Here is a 22,878-nt window from a genome sequence, read left to right as displayed (position 1 = left end):
TATGGGGGGGGCTGTGTTAATGCAGTAACTTACATTGATGGGATATAGGGGGGGGGGGCTGTGTTAATGCAGTAACTTACATTGATGGCATATATGGGGGGCTGTGTTAATGCAGTAACTTACATTGATGGCATATATGGGGGGGGCTGTGTTAATGCAGTAACTTACATTGATGGCATATATTGGGGGGGGGCTGTGTTAATGCAGTAACTTACATTGATGGGATATATGGGGGGCTGTGTTAATGCAGTAACTTACATTGATGGCATATATGGGGGGGCTGTGTTAATGCAGTAACTTACATTGATGGCATATATGGGGGGGGCTGTGTTAATGCAGTAACTTACATTGATGGGATATAGGGGGGGGCTGTGTTAATGCAGTAACTTACATTGATGGCATATATGGGGGGGCTGTGTTAATGCAGTAACTTACATTGATGGCATATATGGGGGGGGGCTGTGTTAATGCAGTAACTTACATTGATGGGATATATGGGGGGCTGTGTTAATGCAGTAACTTACATTGATGGCATATATGGGGGGGGGCTGTGTTAATGCAGTAACTTACATTGATGGCATATATGGGGGGGGGCTGTGTTAATGCAGTAACTTACATTGATGGGATATAGGGGGGGCTGTGTTAATGCAGTAACTTACATTGATGGCATATATGGGGGGGCTGTGTTAATGCAGTAACTTACATTGATGGCATATATGGGGGGGTTGTGTTAATGCAGTAACTTACATTGATGGGATATATGGGGGGGGGCTGTGTTAATGCAGTAACTTACATTGATGGCATATATGGGGGGGCTGTGTTAATGCAGTAACTTACATTGATGGCATATGGGGGGGGGCTGTGTTAATGCAGTAACTTACATTGATGGCATATATGGGGGGGCTGTGTTAATGCAGTAACTTACATTGATGGCATATATGGGGGGGCTGTGTTAATGCAGTAACTTACATTGATGGGATATATGGGGGGCTGTGTTAATGCAGTAACTTACATTGATGGCATATATGGGGGGGGCTGTGTTAATGCAGTAACTTACATTGATGGCATATATGGGGGGGGGCTGTGTTAATGCAGTAACTTACATTGATGGGATATAGGGGGGGGGCTGTGTTAATGCAGTAACTTACATTGATGGCATATATGGGGGGGCTGTGTTAATGCAGTAACTTACATTGATGGCATATATGGGGGGGTTGTGTTAATGCAGTAACTTACATTGATGGGATATATGGGGGGGGCTGTGTTAATGCAGTAACTTACATTGATGGCATATATGGGGGGGCTGTGTTAATGCAGTAACTTACATTGATGGCATATGGGGGGGGGCTGTGTTAATGCAGTAACTTACATTGATGGCATATATGGGGGGGCTGTGTTAATGCAGTAACTTACATTGATGGCATATATGGGGGGGCTGTGTTAATGCAGTAACTTACATTGATGGGATATATGGGGGGCTGTGTTAATGCAGTAACTTACATTGATGGGATATATGGGGGCTGTGTTAATGCAGTAACTTACATTGATGGGATATATGGGGGGGGCTGTGTTAATGCAGTAACTTACATTGATGGGATATATGGGGGGGGGGGCTGTGTTAATGCAGTAACTTACATTGATGGGATATAGGGGGGGGCTGTGTTAATGCAGTAACTTACATTGATGGGATATATGGGGGGGGCTGTGTTAATGCAGTAACTTACATTGATGGCATATATGGGGGGGGGGCTGTGTTAATGCAGTAACTTACATTGATGGCATATGGGGGGGGGGCTGTGTTAATGCAGTAACTTACATTGATGGCATATATGGGGGGGGGCTGTGTTAATGCAGTAACTTACATTGATGGCATATATGGGGGGGCTGTGTTAATGCAGTAACTTACATTGATGGGATATATGGGGGGGGGGCTGTGTTAATGCAGTAACTTACATTGATGGCATATATGGGGGGCTGTGTTAATGCAGTAACTTACATTGATGGGATATATGGGGGGGCTGTGTTAATGCAGTAACTTACATTGATGGGATATATGGGGGCTGTGTTAATGCAGTAACTTACATTGATGGGATATATGGGGGGGCTGTGTTAATGCAGTAACTTACATTGATGGGATATATGGGGGGGGGGGGCTGTGTTAATGCAGTAACTTACATTGATGGCATACATGGGGGGGCTGTGTTAATGCAGTAACTTACATTGATGGGATATATGGGGGGCTGTGTTAATGCAGTAACTTACATTGATGGGATATATGGGGGGCTGTGTTAATGCAGTAACTTACATTGATGGCATATATGGGGGGGGCTGTGTTAATGCAGTAACTTACATTGATGGCATATATGGGGGGGGGGGGCTGTGTTAATGCAGTAACTTACATTGATGGGATATATGGGGGGCTGTGTTAATGCAGTAACTTACATTGATGGCATATATGGGGGGGAGCTGTGTTAATGCAGTAACTTACATTGATGGGATATATGGGGGGGGGCTGTGTTAATGCAGTAACTTACATTGATGGCATATATGGGGGGGGCTGTGTTAATGCAGTAACTTACATTGATGGGATATATGGGGGGCTGTGTTAATGCAGTAACTTACATTGATGGGATATATGGGGGGACTGTGTTAATGCAGTAACTTACATTGATGGGATATATGGGGGGCTGTGTTAATGCAGTAACTTACATTGATGGCATATATGGGGGGGCTGTGTTAATGCAGTAACTTACATTGATGGCATATATGGGGGGGGGGGCTGTGTTAATGCAGTAACTTACATTGATGGGATATATGGGGGGCTGTGTTAATGCAGTAACTTACATTGATGGGATATATGGGGGGGCTGTGTTAATGCAGTAACTTACATTGATGGGATATATGGGGGGCTGTGTTAATGCAGTAACTTACATTGATGGCATATATGGGGGGGCTGTGTTAATGCAGTAACTTACATTGATGGCATATATGGGGGGGGGGGCTGTGTTAATGCAGTAACTTACATTGATGGGATATATGGGGGGCTGTGTTAATGCAGTAACTTACATTGATGGGATATATGGGGGGGGGCTGTGTTAATGCAGTAACTTACATTGATTTGATGTATAGTTGGGGGGGGGGTTGTGTTAATGCAGTAACTTACATTGATTTGATGTATAGTTGGGGGGCTGTGTTAATGCAGTAACTTACATTGATTTGATGTATAGTTGGGGGGGCTGTGTTAATGCAGTAACTTACATTGATTTGATGTATAGTTGGGGGGGCTGTGTTAATGCAGTAACTTACATTGATTTGATGTATAGTTGGGGGGGTTGTGTTGATGCAGTAACTTACATTGATTTGATGTATAGTTGGGGGGCTGTGTTAATGCAGTAACTTACATTGATTTGATGTATAGTTGGGGGGGTTGTGTTAATGCAGTAACTTACATTGATTTGATGTATAGTTGGGGGGTTGTGTTAATGCAGTAACTTACATTGATTTGATGTATAGTTGGGGGGGCTGTGTTAATGCAGTAACTTACATTGATTTGATGTATAGTTGGGGGGGTTGTGTTAATGCAGTAACTTACATTGATTTGATGTATAGTTGGGGGGGTTGTGTTAATGCAGTAACTTACATTGATTTGATGTATAGTTGGGGGGGTTGTGTTAATGCAGTAACTTACATTGATTTGATGTATAGTTGGGGGGGCTGTGTTAATGCAGTAACTTACATTGATTTGATGTATAGTTGGGGGGGTTGTGTTAATGCAGTAACTTACATTGATTTGATGTATAGTTGGGGGGGTTGTGTTAATGCAGTAACTTACATTGATGGGATATAGGGGGGGCTGTGTTAATGCAGTAACTTACATTGATGGGATATAGGGGGGGGGGCTGTGTTAATGCAGTAACTTACATTGATGGCATATATGGGGGGCTGTGTTAATGCAGTAACTTACATTGATGGGATAAATGGGGGGCTGTGTTAATGCAGTAACTTACATTGATGGGATATATGGGGGGGCTGTGTTAATGCAGTAACTTACATTGATGGGATTTATGGGGGGCTGTGTTAATTCCGTAACTTACATTGATGGGATATATGGGGGGCTGTGTTAATGCAGTAACTTAAATTGATGGGATATATGGGGGGCTGTGTTAATGCAGTAACTTACATTGATGGCATATATGGGGGGCTGTGTTAATGCAGTAACTTAAATTGATGGGATATATGGGGGGGCTGTGTTAATGCAGTAACTTACATTGATGGCATATATGGGGGGCTGTGTTAATGCAGTAACTTACATTGATGGGATAAATGGGGGGCTGTGTTAATGCAGTAACTTACATTGATGGGATATATGGGGGGGCTGTGTTAATGCAGTAACTTACATTGATGGGATATATGGGGGGCTGTGTTAATTCCGTAACTTACATTGATGGGATATATGGGGGGCTGTGTTAATGCAGTAACTTAAATTGATGGGATATATGGGGGGCTGTGTTAATGCAGTAACTTACATTCATGGGATATATGGGGGGGGCTGTGTTAATGCAGTAACTTACATTGATGGGATATATGGGGGGTTGTGTTAATGCAGTAACTTACATTGATGGGATATATGGGGGGTTGTGTTAATGCAGTAACTTACATTGATGGCATATATGGGGGGGCTGTGTTAATGCAGTAACTTACATTGATTTGATGTATAGTTGGGGGGGCTGTGTTAATGCAGTAACTTACATTGATTTGATGTATAGTTGGGGGGGTTGTGTTAATGCAGTAACTTACATTGATTTGATGTATAGTTGGGGGGGTTGGGGTAATGCAGTAACTTACATTGATTTGATGTATAGTTGGGGGGGCTGTGTTAATGCAGTAACTTACATTGATTTGATGTATAGTTGGGGGGGTTGTGTTAATGCAGTAACTTACATTGATTTGATGTATAGTTGGGGGGGCTGTGTTAATGCAATAACTTACATTGATTTGATGTATAGTTGGGGGGGTTGTGTTAATGCAGTAACTTACATTGATTTGATGTATAGTTGGGGGGGCTGTGTTAATGCAGTAACTTACATTGATTTGATGTATAGTTGGGGGGTTGTGTTAATGCAGTAACTTACATTGATTTGATGTATAGTTGGGGGGGCTGTGTTAATGCAGTAACTTACATTGATTTGATGTATAGTTGGGGGGGTTGTGTTAATGCAGTAACTTACATTGATTTGATGTATAGTTGGGGGGGTTGTGTTAATGCAGTAACTTACATTGATTTGATGTATAGTTGGGGGGGTTGTGTTAATGCAGTAACTTACATTGATTTGATGTATAGTTGGGGGGGCTGTGTTAATGCAGTAACTTACATTGATTTGATGTATAGTTGGAGCGGTTGTGTTAATGCAGTAACTTACATTGATTTGATGTATAGTTGGGGCGGTTGTGTTAATGCAGTAACTTACATTGATTTGATGTATAGTTGGGGGGGTTGTGTTAATGCAGTAACTTACATTGATTTGATGTATAGTTGGGGGGTTGTGTTAATGCAGTAACTTACATTGATTTGATGTATAGTTGGGGGGGGGTTGTGTTAATGCAGTAACTTACATTGATTTGATGTATAGTTGGGGGTGTTGTGTTAATGCAGTAACTTACATTGATTTGATGTATAGTTGGGGGGGTTGTGTTAATGCAGTAACTTACATTGATTTGATGTATAGTTGGGGGGGTTGTGTTAATGCAGTAACTTACATTGATTTGATGTATAGTTGGGGGGCTGTGTTAATGCAGTAACTTACATTGATTTGATGTATAGTTGGGGGGGTTGGGGTAATGCAGTAACTTACATTGATTTGATGTATAGTTGGGAGGCTGTGTTAATGCAGTAACTTACATTGATTTGATGTATAGTTGGGGGGGGGGGGCTGTGTTAATGCAGTAACTTACATTGATTTGATGTATAGTTGGGGGGTTGTGTTAATGCAGTAACTTACATTGATTTGATGTATAGTTGGGGGGGTTGTGTTAATGCAGTAACTTACATTGATTTGATGTATAGTTGGGGGGGCTGTGTTAATGCAGTAACTTACATTGATTTGATGTATAGTTGGGGGGGTTGTGTTAATGCAGTAACTTACATTGATTTGATGTATAGTTGGGGGGGCTGTGTTAATGCAGTAACTTACATTGATTTGATGTATAGTTGGGGGGGTTGTGTTAATGCAGTAACTTACATTGATTTGATGTATAGTTGGGGGGTTGTGTTAATGCAGTAACTTACATTGATTTGATGTATAGTTGGGGGGGTTGTGTTAATGCAGTAACTTACATTGATTTGATGTATAGTTGGGGGGGTTGTGTTAATGCAGTAACTTACATTGATTTGATGTATAGTTGGGGGTGTTGTGTTAATGCAGTAACTTACATTGATTTGATGTATAGTTGGGGGGGTTGTGTTAATGCAGTAACTTACATTGATTTGATGTATAGTTGGGGGGGTTGTGTTAATGCAGTAACTTACATTGATTTGATGTATAGTTGGGGGGCTGTGTTAATGCAGTAACTTACATTGATTTGATGTATAGTTGGGGGGGTTGGGTTAATGCAGTAACTTACATTGATTTGATGTATAGTTGGGGGGCTGTGTTAATGCAGTAACTTACATTGATTTGATGTATAGTTGGGGGGGTTGTGTTAATGCAGTAACTTACATTGATTTGATGTATAGTTGGGGGGTTGTGTTAATGCAGTAACTTACATTGATTTGATGTATAGTTGGGGGGGTTGTGTTAATGCAGTAACTTACATTGATTTGATGTATAGTTGGGGGGGTTGTGTTAATGCAGTAACTTACATTGATTTGATGTATAGTTGGGGGGGTTGTGTTAATGCAGTAACTTACATTGATTTGATGTATAGTTGGGGGGGTGTGTTAATGCAGTAACTTACATTGATTTGATGTATAGTTGGGGGGGTTGTGTTAATGCAGTAACTTACATTGATTTGATGTATAGTTGGGGGGGCTGTGTTAATGCAGTAACTTACATTGATTTGATGTATAGTTGGGGGGGTTGTGTTAATGCAGTAACTTACATTGATTTGATGTATAGTTGGGGGGGTTGTGTTAATGCAGTAACTTACATTGATTTGATGTATAGTTGGGGGGGTTGTGTTAATGCAGTAACTTACATTGATTTGATGTATAGTTGGGGGGGTTGTGTTAATGCAGTAACTTACATTGATTTGATGTATAGTTGGGGGGGTTGTGTTAATGCAGTAACTTACATTGATTTGATGTATAGTTGGGGCGGTTGTGTTAATGCAGTAACTTACATTGATTTGATGTATAGTTGGGGGGGGTTGTGTTAATGCAGTAACTTACATTGATTTGATGTATAGTTGGGGGGTTGTGTTAATGCAGTAACTTACATTGATTTGATGTATAGTTGGGGGGGGGGTTGTGTTAATGCAGTAACTTACATTGATTTGATGTATAGTTGGGGGGGTTGTGTTAATGCAGTAACTTACATTGATTTGATGTATAGTTGGGGGGGTTGTGTTAATGCAGTAACTTACATTGATTTGATGTATAGTTGGGGGGGTTGTGTTAATGCAGTAACTTACATTGATTTGATGTATAGTTGGGGGGGTTGTGTTAATGCAGTAACTTACATTGATTTGATGTATAGTTGGGGGGTTGTGTTAATGCAGTAACTTACATTGATTTGATGTATAGTTGGGGGGGGTTGTGTTAATGCAGTAACTTACATTGATTTGATGTATAGTTGGGGGGGTTGTGTTAATGCAGTAACTTACATTGATTTGATGTATAGTTGGGGGGGTTGTGTTAATGCAGTAACTTACATTGATTTGATGTATAGTTGGGGGGTTGTGTTAATGCAGTAACTTACATTGATTTGATGTATAGTTGGGGGGTTGTGTTAATGCAGTAACTTACATTGATTTGATGTATAGTTGGGGGGGTTGTGTTAATGCAGTAACTTACATTGATTTGATGTATAGTTGGGGGGGCTGTGTTAATGCAGTAACTTACATTGATTTGATGTATAGTTGGGGGGGTTGTGTTAATGCAGTAACTTACATTGATTTGATGTATAGTTGGGGGGGTTGTGTTAATGCAGTAACTTACATTGATTTGATGTATAGTTGGGGGGGTTGTGTTAATGCAGTAACTTACATTGATTTGATGTATAGTTGGGGGGTTGTGTTAATGCAGTAACTTACATTGATTTGATGTATAGTTGGGGGGTTGTGTTAATGCAGTAACTTACATTGATTTGATGTATAGTTGGGGGGGTTGTGTTAATGCAGTAACTTACATTGATTTGATGTATAGTTGGGGGGGTTGTGTTAATGCAGTAACTTACATTGATTTGATGTATAGTTGGGGGGGTTGTGTTAATGCAGTAACTTACATTGATTTGATGTATAGTTGGGGGGGTTGTGTTAATGCAGTAACTTACATTGATTTGATGTATAGTTGGGGGGGTTGTGTTAATGCAGTAACTTACATTGATTTGATGTATAGTTGGGGGGGTTGTGTTAATGCAGTAACTTACATTGATTTGATGTATAGTTGGGGGGGGCTGTGTTAATGCAGTAACTTACATTGATTTGATGTATAGTTGGGGGGGGGTTGTGTTAATGCAGTAACTTACATTGATTTGATGTATAGTTGGGGGGGTTGTGTTAATGCAGTAACTTACATTGATTTGATGTATAGTTGGGGGGGTTGTGTTAATGCAGTAACTTACATTGATTTGATGTATAGTTGGGGGGTTGTGTTAATGCAGTAACTTACATTGATTTGATGTATAGTTGGGGGGGTTGTGTTAATGCAGTAACTTACATTGATTTGATGTATAGTTGGGGGGGTTGTGTTAATGCAGTAACTTACATTGATTTGATGTATAGTTGGGGGGGTTGTGTTAATGCAGTAACTTACATTGATTTGATGTATAGTTGGGGGGGGGCTGTGTTAATGCAGTAACTTACATTGATTTGATGTATAGTTGGGGGGGTTGTGTTAATGCAGTAACTTACATTGATTAGATGTATAGTTGGGAGGCTGTGTTAATGCAGTAACTTACATTGATTTGATGTATAGTTGGGAGGTTGTGTTAATGCAGTAACTTACATTGATTTGATGTATAGTTGGGGGGGCTGTGTTAATGCAGTAACTTACATTGATTTGATGTATAGTTGGGGGGGTTGTGTTAATGCAGTAACTTACATTGATTTGATGTATAGTTGGGGGGGTTGTGTTAATGCAGTAACTTACATTGATTTGATGTATAGTTGGGGGGGCTGTGTTAATGCAGTAACTTACATTGATTTGATGTATAGTTGGGGGGGGTTGTGTTAATGCAGTAACTTACATTGATTTGATGTATAGTTGGGGGGGCTGTGTTAATGCAGTAACTTACATTGATTTGATGTATAGTTGGGGGGGTTGTGTTAATGCAGTAACTTACATTGATTTGATGTATAGTTGGGGGGGTTGTGTTAATGCAGTAACTTACATTGATTTGATGTATAGTTGGGGGGGCTGTGTTAATGCAGTAACTTACATTGATTTGATGTATAGTTGGGGGGGTTGTGTTAATGCAGTAACTTACATTGATTTGATGTATAGTTGGGGGGGCTGTGTTAATGCAGTAACTTACATTGATTTGATGTATAGTTGGGGGGGTTGTGTTAATGCAGTAACTTACATTGATTTGATGTATAGTTGGGAGGCGGTGGTGTTCTGTTCTAACACTGCTCACTGTGTTAATGTGTTGCAGGATGGTAGTGGCACTCTGAGACGCGCCGGCTCCTTAGGAAAGATAAGAGATGTTCTCCGTAGAAGCAGCGAGATGTTGGTAAAAAAACTTCAGGGAGCAGCTCCACCGGAACCGAGAAACACAAAGTAATATTATGTGACCGTAAATAACACAAATCTACACTCCGCACAACATAAACAGACACAAAACTAGAACCCAAATGAAGAAAACTAAAGTTTATTTAAGAAGTTTTGCAAATGATGCAGTACTGGAAAACTTTCCAAATATTTTATCTACAAAACATCTGACTTTAAATGGACCCTCCACTGTCCTCCACTTAACTATGAATCTTCTTCATTGAGGTAGATCTAAAAACAGCTTGCAATAGCTATAGATCACGTCTGCATCATTTACAAGCCCTCCCCTTCTAACCCCGCCCAGACTTTCTGTGGCTGTCCAATCACAGACTTCCCAATGCAGCTCAATTTTTGCAAGGCAGGGGCTCTGGGCAACTGCTGCCTCTTGAGTTCAGTGTAAACAAGCCAAACAAACCAGGAAGTAACAGGATATGTTCTCTGATTGACATCCAGGGGGGCGTAACAAAGTTAATTTATAGAAGTGACAATTTCTGTTGAAATCTAAAATTTTTAGAAAAATGGAAAAAAAGAGGACACACTCTTCACACAAGCGTTTTATCAAGCTAAACTACTGTTAGGGTCTGGAGTGTCCCTTGAACAGTGATTTCTGTAGATAAATCATTTGTAAACTTTTTCTAACCGTATTGAATAATTTGGTAAAACTGAAGCCATAGTAATATTTACTACACATAACCAGAACGAACTACTCCTGGCTGGAGTTCGATGAGTGATATTCAAAATGAATAACCTGATACTCCGCTTTGCAATGTCCCAGTGATTTACAGCAGCTGAAAAACACAATGTCCTCTTCCATGTAACTCGCTGACAAACTATCCCAGCAGTAACCTTGTTTGTCAGCCTGTCACTGATCTGGGGAAACTGTTTGTTTTCTCCTTCATTTTACCACTTGTGTGCATTGTTGTGTGTTGTTGCATTGTTTTTTGATCTGTGAATGTGTGACAAGGTAGACCCCATTGTCCTTTTCTTTAAATTGCGCACACAGCATGTAATCCTTACATTACCCCAATTCTACAGACCAAGGGATAGCATCCACATTCCATCTGATAAATATATTATCCCCCCACTCAATCATCTAAGGTGTGAGAGGGGACCACCCTCCTTATTAAACCAATGCTGACACGAGGGACCTGGCAGCCCTGTTACTGTATCTTTTTTATATTAATGTACATTTTATTTTTTCTTTAGTATGAAGAGAGCTGCGTCTTTGAGCCATCTAAACAAATCAAGTGACGAGACATTCCAGGTACAAATTCTTGTAACAGGAAAGCTGATTTGTTGAACACAGTCTGAATTGATATGTCGGGCCATTTAAGTTGTTCAATAGGTTTAACACGTTTCAAAACTGATACCAAAGGTATCACTCGTACAGTGCAAACAGTCGTTATAAATTATAGGTTGCGAATTGCGATACTGATTTGTGGTGTCTACTCTAGAACTCCTTGCTGTATTTTAAAGAAACACTCTAACGTAAGAAAAATATTTTTGGTGTCCATGCTTCTTAAATCATAGATTAAAGGGACCCTATATTTAAATGCACAATATAAAGAGAATTAATTAAACTTACCTGTAATCCAAAGATGGGACAGTGTCTCTGCAGCAGCGGAGCCGCTTTCTGTGAGATCATCATGACCTCCTAAGTCAGGATCTAAACACAGATCATCTCCGTATGATCAATTTTGTATATGACCTGTTCAATGTTAGGTGTCTGTACCCTCTCTGTGTGCATAAGGTGGGTTTTACTTAGCTTTTCTCCCTTGAGGATTGCTCTTTTTGCAGCTAGCCTTGCCTCTGTGACTGAAATCCTCAATCTTGATGATCTCAGTCAATCCAGGTCATAGAAAGCATTGGGAGGCTATTGAGCATGTGCGGCAAAGCACTGTGCTGCACCAATCAGCATCCCTTCATACTTCTTGTAGCAGACTTCATTCCCTTGTGTTTGGTTGTTCTTGTTTGTTTCCCGAGTGAATGGTGTGTAGTCCCCCTTTTATACCTCCCCAAACACCGACCTCCCCTGGCTGTTAACTACAAATTAAGTAATTGACTCATGTGCTGTGCATGGTGGCCATTTTGTCTCCCGAACACAGGCAGCAGTACATGGTCGTCGAACACCTGGAACTGTTTTTGGTTCACAAATGCAGGCGGAGTTCGTACCGCAGCCCGTCCTACTTCCCAACCAACTAGACGAACGGCATTCAGGAGATATGAACTACCGACTTGGGGGAGCATTCGCTCCCTAAAAGCCAGGGGGAACATTGTCTGTGTTCGCACAGGAACCCCAGAAAGCCGACTGGCCGCCACCCTCATTTCTCTGGAACTGTTTTGGACCATCACCTCATGTCTGGTCGGTCAGAACTTTACCTGAATGGCGATTCCGTTCTACAGAATGGATCTGAACAGTATTTGGACAACTTGGGCGCTCAGATCCGGGCTATTCAGGTATATAAAACTTGCGGGGTCCTTGTCGGGGCTAGTGCTCCGCTACATATCTCTATAGGGAGCATTCAATGTCTCAGTCAATCTTTGAAGCCTCCAGGATGTTTTTTTAGTGGCAGTCAGTGACTGACTGTCTGTAAAATATTCATCCTCACCTTGCGACATCGATAGTGGTTGCCTTGCCAACAAGTACGGTAGTGCCGTTCAGCGGCCATGCGTCAATATGTCTGACCCCTGCAGCATGTTGATGGACGCCGGCCGCTGCGAATCTACACCAATTTGTAGCCCCATGTCCGCCCACAGCATGCACGATGTCGACGTGCGCGTGACATCACGCAAGGGACGCACACTCACATTCTGGGGTCAAAAGCCGGTTATGGCTAATCGGATGCACAAGAGGGGTATTTAAACTCCTATTTCTTCAGCTCCTTGCCCTGTCGTGCTTTTCCTAGTGGCTGTCATAGAGTATATTTCTGAGCGTTTATTTCTGTTTTTTGACTCTGGCTTCGTTTTGACTTCCCTGATTTCTGGTATCCTTGACTTTTGGCTTTCCCTCATCATTGTGTCTCATTCTGTGTCCCCGACCTCGGCAAGTATTCTGACTATTCTTGGATACGTGAGGTCCGGCCATTCTAAGGCCCGGTAAAACGATACCGGTTAGTCCTAGGTGTGATACAGTTCTATGTGCTGGATCAACTTGTAACCCTGACACTGTCTGAGTGACTGCACGTAGGGGTGTAACTAGGCCACAATGTTACATAGTTACATAGCTGAAATGAGACTTGCGTCCATCAAGTTCAGCCTTCCTCACATGGTTTTGCTGTTGATCCAAAAGAAGGCAAAAAAAACAGTCTGAAGTGCTTCCGATTTTGCAACAAACTAGGAAAAAAATTCCTTCTTGACCCCAAAATAGCAGTCAGATGTCTCCTTGGATCAAGCAGCTATTACCCCACTAATTAGAAATTATATCCCTGAATGTTATGTTTTTGTAAGTATTTATCCAATTGCAGTTTAAACATCTGTATAGACTCTGACAAAACCACCTCTTCAGGCAAAGAATTCCATATCCTTATTGCTCTTACTGAAAAAAAAACCTTTTCTTTGCCTTAGATGAAATCTCCTTTCTTCCAGCCTAAATGTGTGACCTCGTGTCCTATGTATAGCCCTGTTTATGAATAGATTTCCAGATAATGGTTTGTACTGGCCCCGAATATATTTGTATAATGTTATCATATCCCCTCTCAGGCGCCGTTTTTCCAAACTGAAGAGATTAAAATTTTTTAACCTTTCTTCATAACCAAAATGCTCCATTCCTTTTATCAATTTTGTAGCTCGTCTCTGCACTTTTTCTAGTGCCATGATATCTTTCTTTAGAACAGGCGCCCAAAATTGCACAGCATATTCAAGGTGTGGTCTTACCAGCGATTTATAAAGAGGCAAATTTATGCCCCTATTTACACATGACAAAACCTTACTGGCCTTAGCAACGGCAGATTGACATTGCATATTGCTACCTAATTTGTTGTTTATAACAATTCCCAAATCCTTCTCGTGTGTGGTTATCCCTAGTTCACTACCATTTAGGGTGTAAATTGCTTGTGCATTCTTAACCCCGAACCGCATAACTTTGCATTTTTCTACGTTAAATTTCATCTGCCATTTTAGTGCCCAGTCCCCCAATCTATCCAGATCCCTCTGCAGCAAGGCAATATCCTGCTCACATTTTATTACTTTACAAAGTTTTGTGTCATCTGCAAACACTAAAACTTGGCTTTCAATGCCCATTTCAAGATCATTTATAAATATCTTAAATAGAAGCGGTCCCAAAACAGAACCCTGAGGGACACCACTTACCACTTTTGTCCAGCTTGAAAATTTACCATTTATGACAACTCGTTGTACTCTATCCTTAAGCCAATGTTCTACCCAAGAACAAGAATATTCATCTAGACCAATTTCTTTTAGTTTGAAGAATAACCTTTTGTGAGGAACCGTATCAAATGCCTTGTAGATCACATCCACTGCAACACCCTGATCTATATTTCTACTTACTTCTTCGTAGAATGCAATTAGGTTAGTTTCACATGACCTATGTTTCTTAAAACCATACTGATTATTGCTAATAACACAGTTCTTCCCAATGAATTCCTGAATATTATCCCTTAATAGCCGTTCAAATAATTTCCCAGTCACAGAAGTTAAGCTCACAGGTCTATAATTTCAAGGCAAGGATTTTGAACCCTTTTTAAACATAGGAACAACATCTGCCTTCCTCCAATCCTCCGGTACAATACCTGAAACAAAAGAATCTTGAAAAATTAAATACAGAGGTTCACTTATTTCCCCACTTAGCTCCTTAAGTACTCGTGGGTGGATACCGTCAGGCCCCGGAGCTTTATTTACATTAATTTTCTTTAATAGCTGTAGCACCTTGTCTCGAGTTATCCAATCACAAGTTATCTGCAAGTTTGTTGCAGCAATCATTTGCATATCTCTTACCATAGGATCCTCATTAATATATACTGAAGAAAAATAGTTATTTAAAATTTCTGCTTTTTCCTGGTCTTCATTGACTAACAAACCCATCTCTGTTTTCAGTGTACCTACATTTTTAGTTTTTGTTTTTTTAGAATTGATGTACTTGAAAAGTTTTTTTGGGGTTGGTTTTGCATTCTTTGGCTATCAATTTCTCATTTTCTAGTTTAGCCACTTTAATTGCCTTTTTGCAAGTATTATTGGCTTCCTTATATCTTATATAAGATGCCTCTGATTTGTCCGATTTAAATGCCCTTTTCTTATTTTTAATCTCTTGTTTTACTTCTCTACTAAGCCACCTTGGTTTTAATTTGTTTCTTTTATATTTATTACCCAATGGTATATACTGCGAAATGTACATTTCTAATATTTGTTTGAATAGTTTCCATTTTTCCTCAGTGTTTTTATCACTAAGGAGTTTATGCCAGTCGATATGTTGCAGAGCTGCCCTAATCTTATTGAAATTGGCTTTTTTTTAATTATACGTTTTAGTATACCCCCCCCCCCCCCCCCCCCCCCCACGTGCTTTTGCTTTTTTGAGTTTATTTCAAAAGTTACCATATTGTGATCACTATTTCCCAAATGCTCCCCTACTTGAATGTTGGTTAAAAGATTAAATGTGAACACTGTATTTTCCTTGAAAAGGTAGCTGTACATTAAGCTGTATACCATGCATTACGCTGTATTCTGTACGTTTAACTGTATACTGTACATTAAGGTGTATACCAGGGCTTGACAAAACCAGGTTGCCATGGTGACTAGAAATGTTTTGCCCTGGCGCCTGGTATTTGTGAGCCCTTTAGCTAAGGCAGCCGCCGCAGGGAACAAGGAAGCCGCATGCTCTTAGGAGCATGTAGGTGTCGTGCAAGAGAGCAGTACTCTTCTTGTGGCTCCTCTCTGCTTCCTCGCACGGTTTAGTGATGTCGGGAGCTGCAATATGGCATCACTCTGGCCCCGGCATCACTACAGAGAGCGCACATGGAAGCAGTAAGGAACTGCAGGAAGATTAGAAAGCCCCACTGTGTTTCTGTCTGTCAGTGTCTGTCTGTCAGTGTGTCTGTCAGCGTATGTCGGTCTGTTGACGTGTCAGTCTGTCTGTCATTGTGTCTGTCAGTGTGTCTGTCTGTCAGTGTGTCTGTCTGTCAGTGTGTCTGTCTGTCAGTGTGTCTGTCTGTCAGTGTGTCTGTCTGTCAGTGTGTCTGTCTGTCTGTCAGTGTGTCTGTCTGTCTGTCAGTGTGTCTGTCTGTCAGTGTGTCTGTCTGTCAGTGTGTCTGTCTGTCAGTGTGTCTGTCTGTCAGTGTGTCTGTCTGTCAGTGTGTCTGTCTGTCTGTCAGTGTGTCTGTCTGTCTGTCAGTGTGTCTGTCTGTCTGTCAGTGTGTCTGTCTGTCTGTCAGTGTGTCTGTCTGTCTGTCAGTGTGTCTGTCTGTCTGTCAGTGTGTCTGTCTGTCTGTCAGTGTGTCTGTCTGTCTGTCAGTGTGTCTGTCTGTCAGTGTGTCTGTCTGTCAGTGTGTCTGTCTGTCAGTGTGTCTGTCTGTCTGTGTGTCTGTCTGTCTGTGTGTCTGTCTGTCTGTGTGTCTGTCTGTCTGTGTGTCTGTCTGTCTGTGTGTCTGTCTGTCTGTGTGTCTGTCTGTGTGTCTGTCTGTCTGTGTGTCTGTCTGTCTGTGTGTCTGTCTGTCTGTGTGTCTGTCTGTCTGTGTGTCTGTCTGTCTGTGTGTCTGTCTGTCTGTCTGTGTGTCTGTCTGTCTGTGTGTCTGTCTGTCTGTGTGTCTGTCTGTCTGTGTGTCTGTCTGTCTGTGTGTCTGTCTGTCTGTGTGTCTGTCTGTCTGTGTGTCTGTCTGTCTGTGTGTCTGTCTGTCTGTGTGTCTGTCTGTCTGTGTGTCTGTCTGTCTGTGTGTCTGTCTGTCTGTGTGTCTGTCTGTCTGTGTGTCTGTCAGTGTCTGTCTGTCTGTCTGTCTGTCTGTCTGTCTGTCTGTCTGTCTGTCAGTGTGTCGGTCTGTCTGTCTGTCAGTGTGTCTGTCTGTCTGTCTGTCAGTGTGTCTGTCTGTCTGTCTGTCTGTCTGTCTGTCTGTCTGTCTGTCTGTCAGTGTGTCGGTCTGTCTGTCAGTGTGTCGGTCTGTCAGTGTGTCGGTCTGTCAGTGTGTCGGTCTGTCAGTGTGTCAGTGTCTAAGTACCTGCCTCATTCGACCGCATGAGAGAGGTGTTTTTACTCCCCTTTTTTCCCACGCCAGCTAAGCCACTGCTTTCCCACAGAGTATTGCGCATGCACAGCAAAACACGCTGTGCTAATTAGCATCTCCTCATAGGTATGCATTGAATTAATGCAGAGCTTGGAGACGCTGAACGTGGATGCTGCATGCTGTGCAGCACTGACCAAGTTATCGTCAGAGTGTCTGTCACTAGAGGTGTTACTAGGAAGCAATGTAAACACTGCCTTATCTCTGAAAGAGCAGTGTTTACATTGAAAAGCCTGTGTTCTATCAAAAAGACATACCCCGTGAAAAAGACATACCCCTCGTCACTTCCGGTGACGCGGCCGTACCGGAAGTGACGTTCGGAGGGGGTGTGCGCCGCCGCGCAAGCGCACAACGACTGGGTAGGTGATTTTACATCAAGAAGGGGACATTAAGCCCACAGTGCGCACGCGCCTCATAGTACTCCCGTCGGAGGGTCATCGCGCGTGCGCACTGCTGGGCATAGAGCGCTTCACACACCGCGCGTGCGCAGTTGAGGGGTAGGTAATTTTTATGGCCATTTCGCCTGTGAAATCTCCATACCCCTATACTGCGCGTGCGCGGACCCAATAGACCGCGCGTGCGCAATGTGGGGTAGGGAAATTTCACAGGAGAAATGGCCATAAAATTTACCTACCCCTCAACTGCGCACGCGCGGACTCACATCATCAGCTCCAAACTTATCTGGACACAGGTCAGTCTTTCCCTGCTCCCAACACCCTCAGCCATCCGAGGGGAGGGTACAGTATATTGGGGGGGGGGGTGTCTGCGCAGTATATTGGGGGGGGATCTGCGCAGTATATTGGGGGGGTCTGCGCAGTATATTGGGGGGGGGGTCTGCGCAGTATATTGGGGGGGGGGATCTGCGCAGTATATTGGGGGGGTCTGCGCAGTATATTGGGGGGGTGTCTGCGCAGTATATTGGGGGGGTCTGCGCAGTATATTGGGGGGGTGTCTGCGCAGTATATTGGGGGGGGTCTGCGCAGTATATTGGGGGGGGTCTGCGCAGTATATTGGGGGGGGGTGTCTGCGCAGTATATGGGGGGGGTCTGCGCAATATGATGGGTGGACTTAGTTGTATGATGGGGGCTGCGCAGTATACTGCGCAGACCCCCCCCAATATACTGCGCAGACCCCCCCAATATACTGCGCAGACCCCCCCAATATACTGCGCAGATCCCCCCCCCCCCCCCAATATACTGCGCAGACACCCCCCCCCCAATATACTGTACCCTCCCCTCGGATGGCTGAGGGTGTTGGGAGCAGGGAAAGACTGACCTGTGTCCAGATAAGTTTGGAGCTGATGATGTGAGTCCGCGCGTGCGCAGTTGAGGGGTAGGTAAATTTTATGGCCATTTCTCCTGTGAAATTTCCCTACCCCACATTGCGCACGCGCGGTCTATTGGGTCCGCGCACGCGCAGTATAGGGGTATGGAGATTTCACAGGCGAAATGGCCATAAAAATTACCTACCCCTCAACTGCGCACGCGCGGTGTGTGAAGCGCTCTATGCCCAGCAGTGCGCACGCGCGATGACCCTCCGACGGGAGTACTATGAGGTGCGTGCGCACTGTGGGCTTAATGTCCCCTTCTTGATGTAAAATCACCTACCCAGTCGTTGTGCGCTTGCGCGGCGGCGCACACCCCCTCCGAACGTCACTTCCGGTGCGGCCGCGTCACCGGAAGTGACGAGGGGTATGTCTTTTTCACGGGGTATGTCTTTTTGATAGAACACCTGCAGGGACAGGCTATATACACCAGAGCCACTACGTTAAGATATATTGTGTGATCCTTGTTTGCAGATAGCACGGTCCTCTAGAGTAAACAACAGGCACAGTCATTTGGTTTTCATATAATCCAGGCAACTTTATTGGCAAGTCCACACAGCAACACAACTAAAAAACATAAATATAACAGGTTTCCCCTTTAAACAAAAACCTAGCTCGTCTGAGCACTGACTCACTTTTAATATCCCTCTCTATCAGGGTTAAACTAACAAAAACATATCATTGGGTTGCACCAACCTAGTGTCTTTGTCAGCTCTCTGCACTCCAGTGCTTAGTCAGCCTGTTGCTTTTCTTTCTACACTCCCAGTGCTCCAAGCCAGCCTTAACTGCTTTCCTTTCTGCACTCCCAGTGCTCCAAGCCAGCCTTAACTGCTTTCCTTTCTGCACTCCCAGTGCTCCAAGCCAGCCTTGACTGCTTCCTTTCTGCACTCCCAGTGCCTAGTCTCCTTGACTCTCTCACTGGAGAGAACAGCCTCTCTCCTACCTGCTTCCTGGGAGGAAGCCAGCAATCCCCCCCCTTTACCTGCCTAGCAGGGAGGGGTTTATTCCCACTGCTACAGCTGATTATCTGCAGCTGAGCAGTGGGTTGGAGACAGCTCCAAAAAACCCTGACCTGGACCTTATTTCTCCCAGTTGTGTCTAAACCGAGGAGTGGAGCATTGGCCCACCCTTCTCTCCAAATGCTCCACCCCAGGGGCCCATAACTAAACATAGCTTTGTGTTGTGCAACACACAAACTACACGTACTTCCCCTGGGGTTAAAAGGCCTCTCTGCCTTCACTTTATCACAATTGGTTCTGGTCAGGCCTTCTCATATAGTGGTTCTGGTCTTAAAGTGACTTGATTATCCCTTAAAAATTGCATTTTCTCGTTGAAAATTAAACTGTTTTAAATCTAACTTTTTTTTAGCTGGCTCCTAGGTTCCAAACACTTTTGTCAAGCCCTGCTGTATAGTGTACATTAAACGGTAGTGGATCTGGTGACTCTAGTGTTCTTTTTAGTGTATTTTGTGCTTAGACACTGGCCCTTTAGTCAGACAATTGGCCGTTTTTCCATTTGAATGATTAGAGAAGCAGATCCGTAATGCAGCGATTGCGAGAGAGATCTACAAGTAGCATTGCATCAGATAAGGGGGAATCTGAAACTGCTAATGTCTCAGTACTGGATAACAAGTGAGGATTTTTTGCACAGTTATTGATTTTTAAGTATTTTGCTGTGAATTGTCTATTTTGTAGCATTCTGCTCTTTATTAATGAATGCTGCCGTTTGTTTACTGTTCTTACTTGGTTTTAATGGCGGTGGCCTGTCATCGTGGCTGTGGGCGGCCTGTCTCTCTGACATCATTATCTTTGTCACTTGATGTTACTGTTTCTGTGGGCTGTCTTTGTCACTTGATATTTCCGTACCTCCAGGCTGACATGATTTTTTAAATTATTATTCTTTATTTTTTTTTAGGTTTCTCAGAATCTTCTTTCCGAGTCTCGAGGACTGAGTGCCAGTAACATCGACCTATCGTCACACAGCTAAGAAGCCTTGCCCATCCTCTAACAACCCCAGATCACCAAATGCCAAGAGGGAGACCCAAAAACATAGACCCACATGTAACCTCTATAACAGAGACACCCAGGGACCACACATCCTTATAGTAACATAGAATGCTTGGCATACACTACAGAGACAAGCTTTTATAGGGTTACACTACAGAGATTGGTATGCCATCTGTATAGAGTTACATTACAGTCAGGTACCTCAGTTCTATAAAAGTACATTGCACAGAATGGCACATTACTTTTATAGAGTTACACTACAGAGACTGGTACCCCACATTTTTATAGACTTACACTGCATAGACAAATGGTTAACTTGTCTTACACTAGAGCGTTTGCCAGGTACCCCACTCCTATAGAATCATGTTAGAGAGGGTAGAAAGGTACCCCACATTTATAGAGTAACACTACAGATGGAGGTACCCACAGACTGGTGTCCAGCTTCAGGGAGATGTCAAATATTAGGAGTTCCCCAAATATTTTAAGCCTTCTTTTAACAGTTACCCACATTCAGCTAGAATTTTGCAGACACTACTGGAATTTTCAATGCCATTATTCACCAGAAGAGGGCAGCAAAACAAGCCTCATGTTAGTCCTATCCTCTTTAGAGCTTATTTATTGTCCTGTTACGGGTGAATGGTTTCCATTCCTGAAGTGCCTGCTGCACTTGCTTTTACAGCTGCTGGCACCCTCTGTGATCCTGCATTGAGTTTGTGGTTATGCCATTTTATAGTAAAGGCAGAGACGTGCTTGATATCTATATAAAGTTCAAGCCAGCTAGCAATTTTAGCAGGAATGGAGACCTTTTGTATAATCTATAGTGCACATACAAAATGCAAGCTTATAATCTGCCTGCACAGAAGAGGACTAGACCTTTATGTATCACATCCTTTCTTCAGGACAGATGTGATAACTTATTACATGTGTAGTCCCAGGAGTGCTCTGCGTATTGGATATAAAATGGGTCCCCGGAACCAACTATGCTAAGTATCACTTTATGGAACTGTATATATAAAAAAAAAACACTCCTAAGACCCTCTTGTAGAGATGAGTGGGTCCCCTCCACCACTCCATGTCACCCATCTCGGAAATGAGCATGAGCCTCACTCTTCCCCATTGTGCATGTACCTCGCACCTCTAGGACCTGTAGGCTATGTGTAGGCTGACAGATCTGCACCCAATTTAGAATGTTGCTTTCCAGGACTGCTCTGCAATAATTACACACCCCTTCTATATAGATCTTTCTTCACCCTCCCACTCGCCCCTGGGATGGCATCTTCTACTTTCTCTGCTACACATCTTATGGTATGGCTAGCTTGCTGCTGTATTTCCTTATTGTCCTTTGTCATACCATAATTTTACAAAATGCTGATTTTGTCATTGAAACTCCCTGCAGGTTCTCTGGCTCCTAGGAGTCAGATTGTGAGGTTTTTATCTATATCTTGCCTTGTTTCTTTCCATCATGTGACATCATTCTGGTTTTATCTCAGGAAAATAAAGTATTCCAAAAACTGAGTCCTAATTTCTTTATTGATGATCTAACTCCGTAAATAGAGAGGATTTTAGAGCAATTTATCCATATTCAAGGTTTTTGGACATTGAATTGGATGGTGGGGTGGAGGGAACTTGATTCAATGACAACTTGATCACCTTGTTGTCTTATACGAGATGGAGTGTGCATGGCAGCAGCCAATGGGTTGTTACTTTAGTTTTCAAAGTATTGACTGTGACACAGTTATTATTTTATCATACTTTATTCATAAAGCGTCAAGACATTCCGCAGTGTTGTCTGTGTACAAAAGGCAATGCTACTAGACATCTACGAGTCAATATACAAGTACTAGAAGAGTTGAGAGCTTAATTAACATGGAAACTTGCAATCTAAATGGATAGGGGGGTGAGAATGATGTAAATACAGAGTGAGATGAGGGCTTTTATCGGGTGAGTGAAATGCGTTATTTAAGGAGTTGAGTGGCAGGCTTCCCTGAACTAGAATGACTTTAGGGAGTGCTTAAAACAAGGCAAATTAGGAGAAGACACTAAAGTGACACAAAGGCTGGCGGACAAGGCAGGAGTTGGCAAGTGCCGTGAAACTTGGATATGACAAATCTAAATCTAAAAGGTGACCTAGACATGGAACCAGTTTTCAGTCTGCCTAGAGGAGTGTGGCAGACCGCCTGGCACCCTGACTGGGTACCTCCGCCAATCGCGCTTCCTAGTAGTCACGAAGTACCATAAGCACCGCACCGGACACCATAAACATTATAGTCCCCTTAGCTGCCCCAGCTTGGCTAGGGTCTCGCCGTCCCTTCCCACACTGGACCAACACCTGGATCTAGCTCCCAGTGGGAAGACCTCTCCTCCAAGAGAATAATGAGCCGAGGCTTAATGCTGGGA

The 22,878-nt window shown here is 42.7% G+C and overlaps 1 protein-coding gene across 5 annotated transcripts in view; it reads left to right on the top strand.

The window, feature by feature from the left end:
• Positions 1-21,996, top strand: part of KLC4 (kinesin light chain 4) — a 104,232-nt gene extending 82,236 nt beyond the window's left edge. For all 5 annotated transcript variants that reach the window (XM_063444199.1, XM_063444202.1, XM_063444200.1 and 2 more), the window contains exons 13-15: positions 9,813-9,937; positions 11,135-11,192; positions 20,390-21,996. In XM_063444199.1, coding sequence (XP_063300269.1) covers positions 9,813-9,937; positions 11,135-11,192; positions 20,390-20,461 — 255 coding nt within the window. In that variant the 3' untranslated portion in view covers positions 20,462-21,996. The remainder of the gene's footprint in view (positions 1-9,812; positions 9,938-11,134; positions 11,193-20,389) is intronic.
• Positions 21,997-22,878: the final 882 nt, after the last annotated feature.

This window comes from Pelobates fuscus, chromosome 2, assembly GCF_036172605.1.
Source record: "Pelobates fuscus isolate aPelFus1 chromosome 2, aPelFus1.pri, whole genome shotgun sequence".
Classification (NCBI taxonomy): domain Eukaryota; kingdom Metazoa; phylum Chordata; class Amphibia; order Anura; family Pelobatidae; genus Pelobates; species Pelobates fuscus.
The sequence above is the reverse complement of the archived record's forward strand: the minus strand, read 5'-3'. Positions and strand labels throughout refer to the sequence as shown.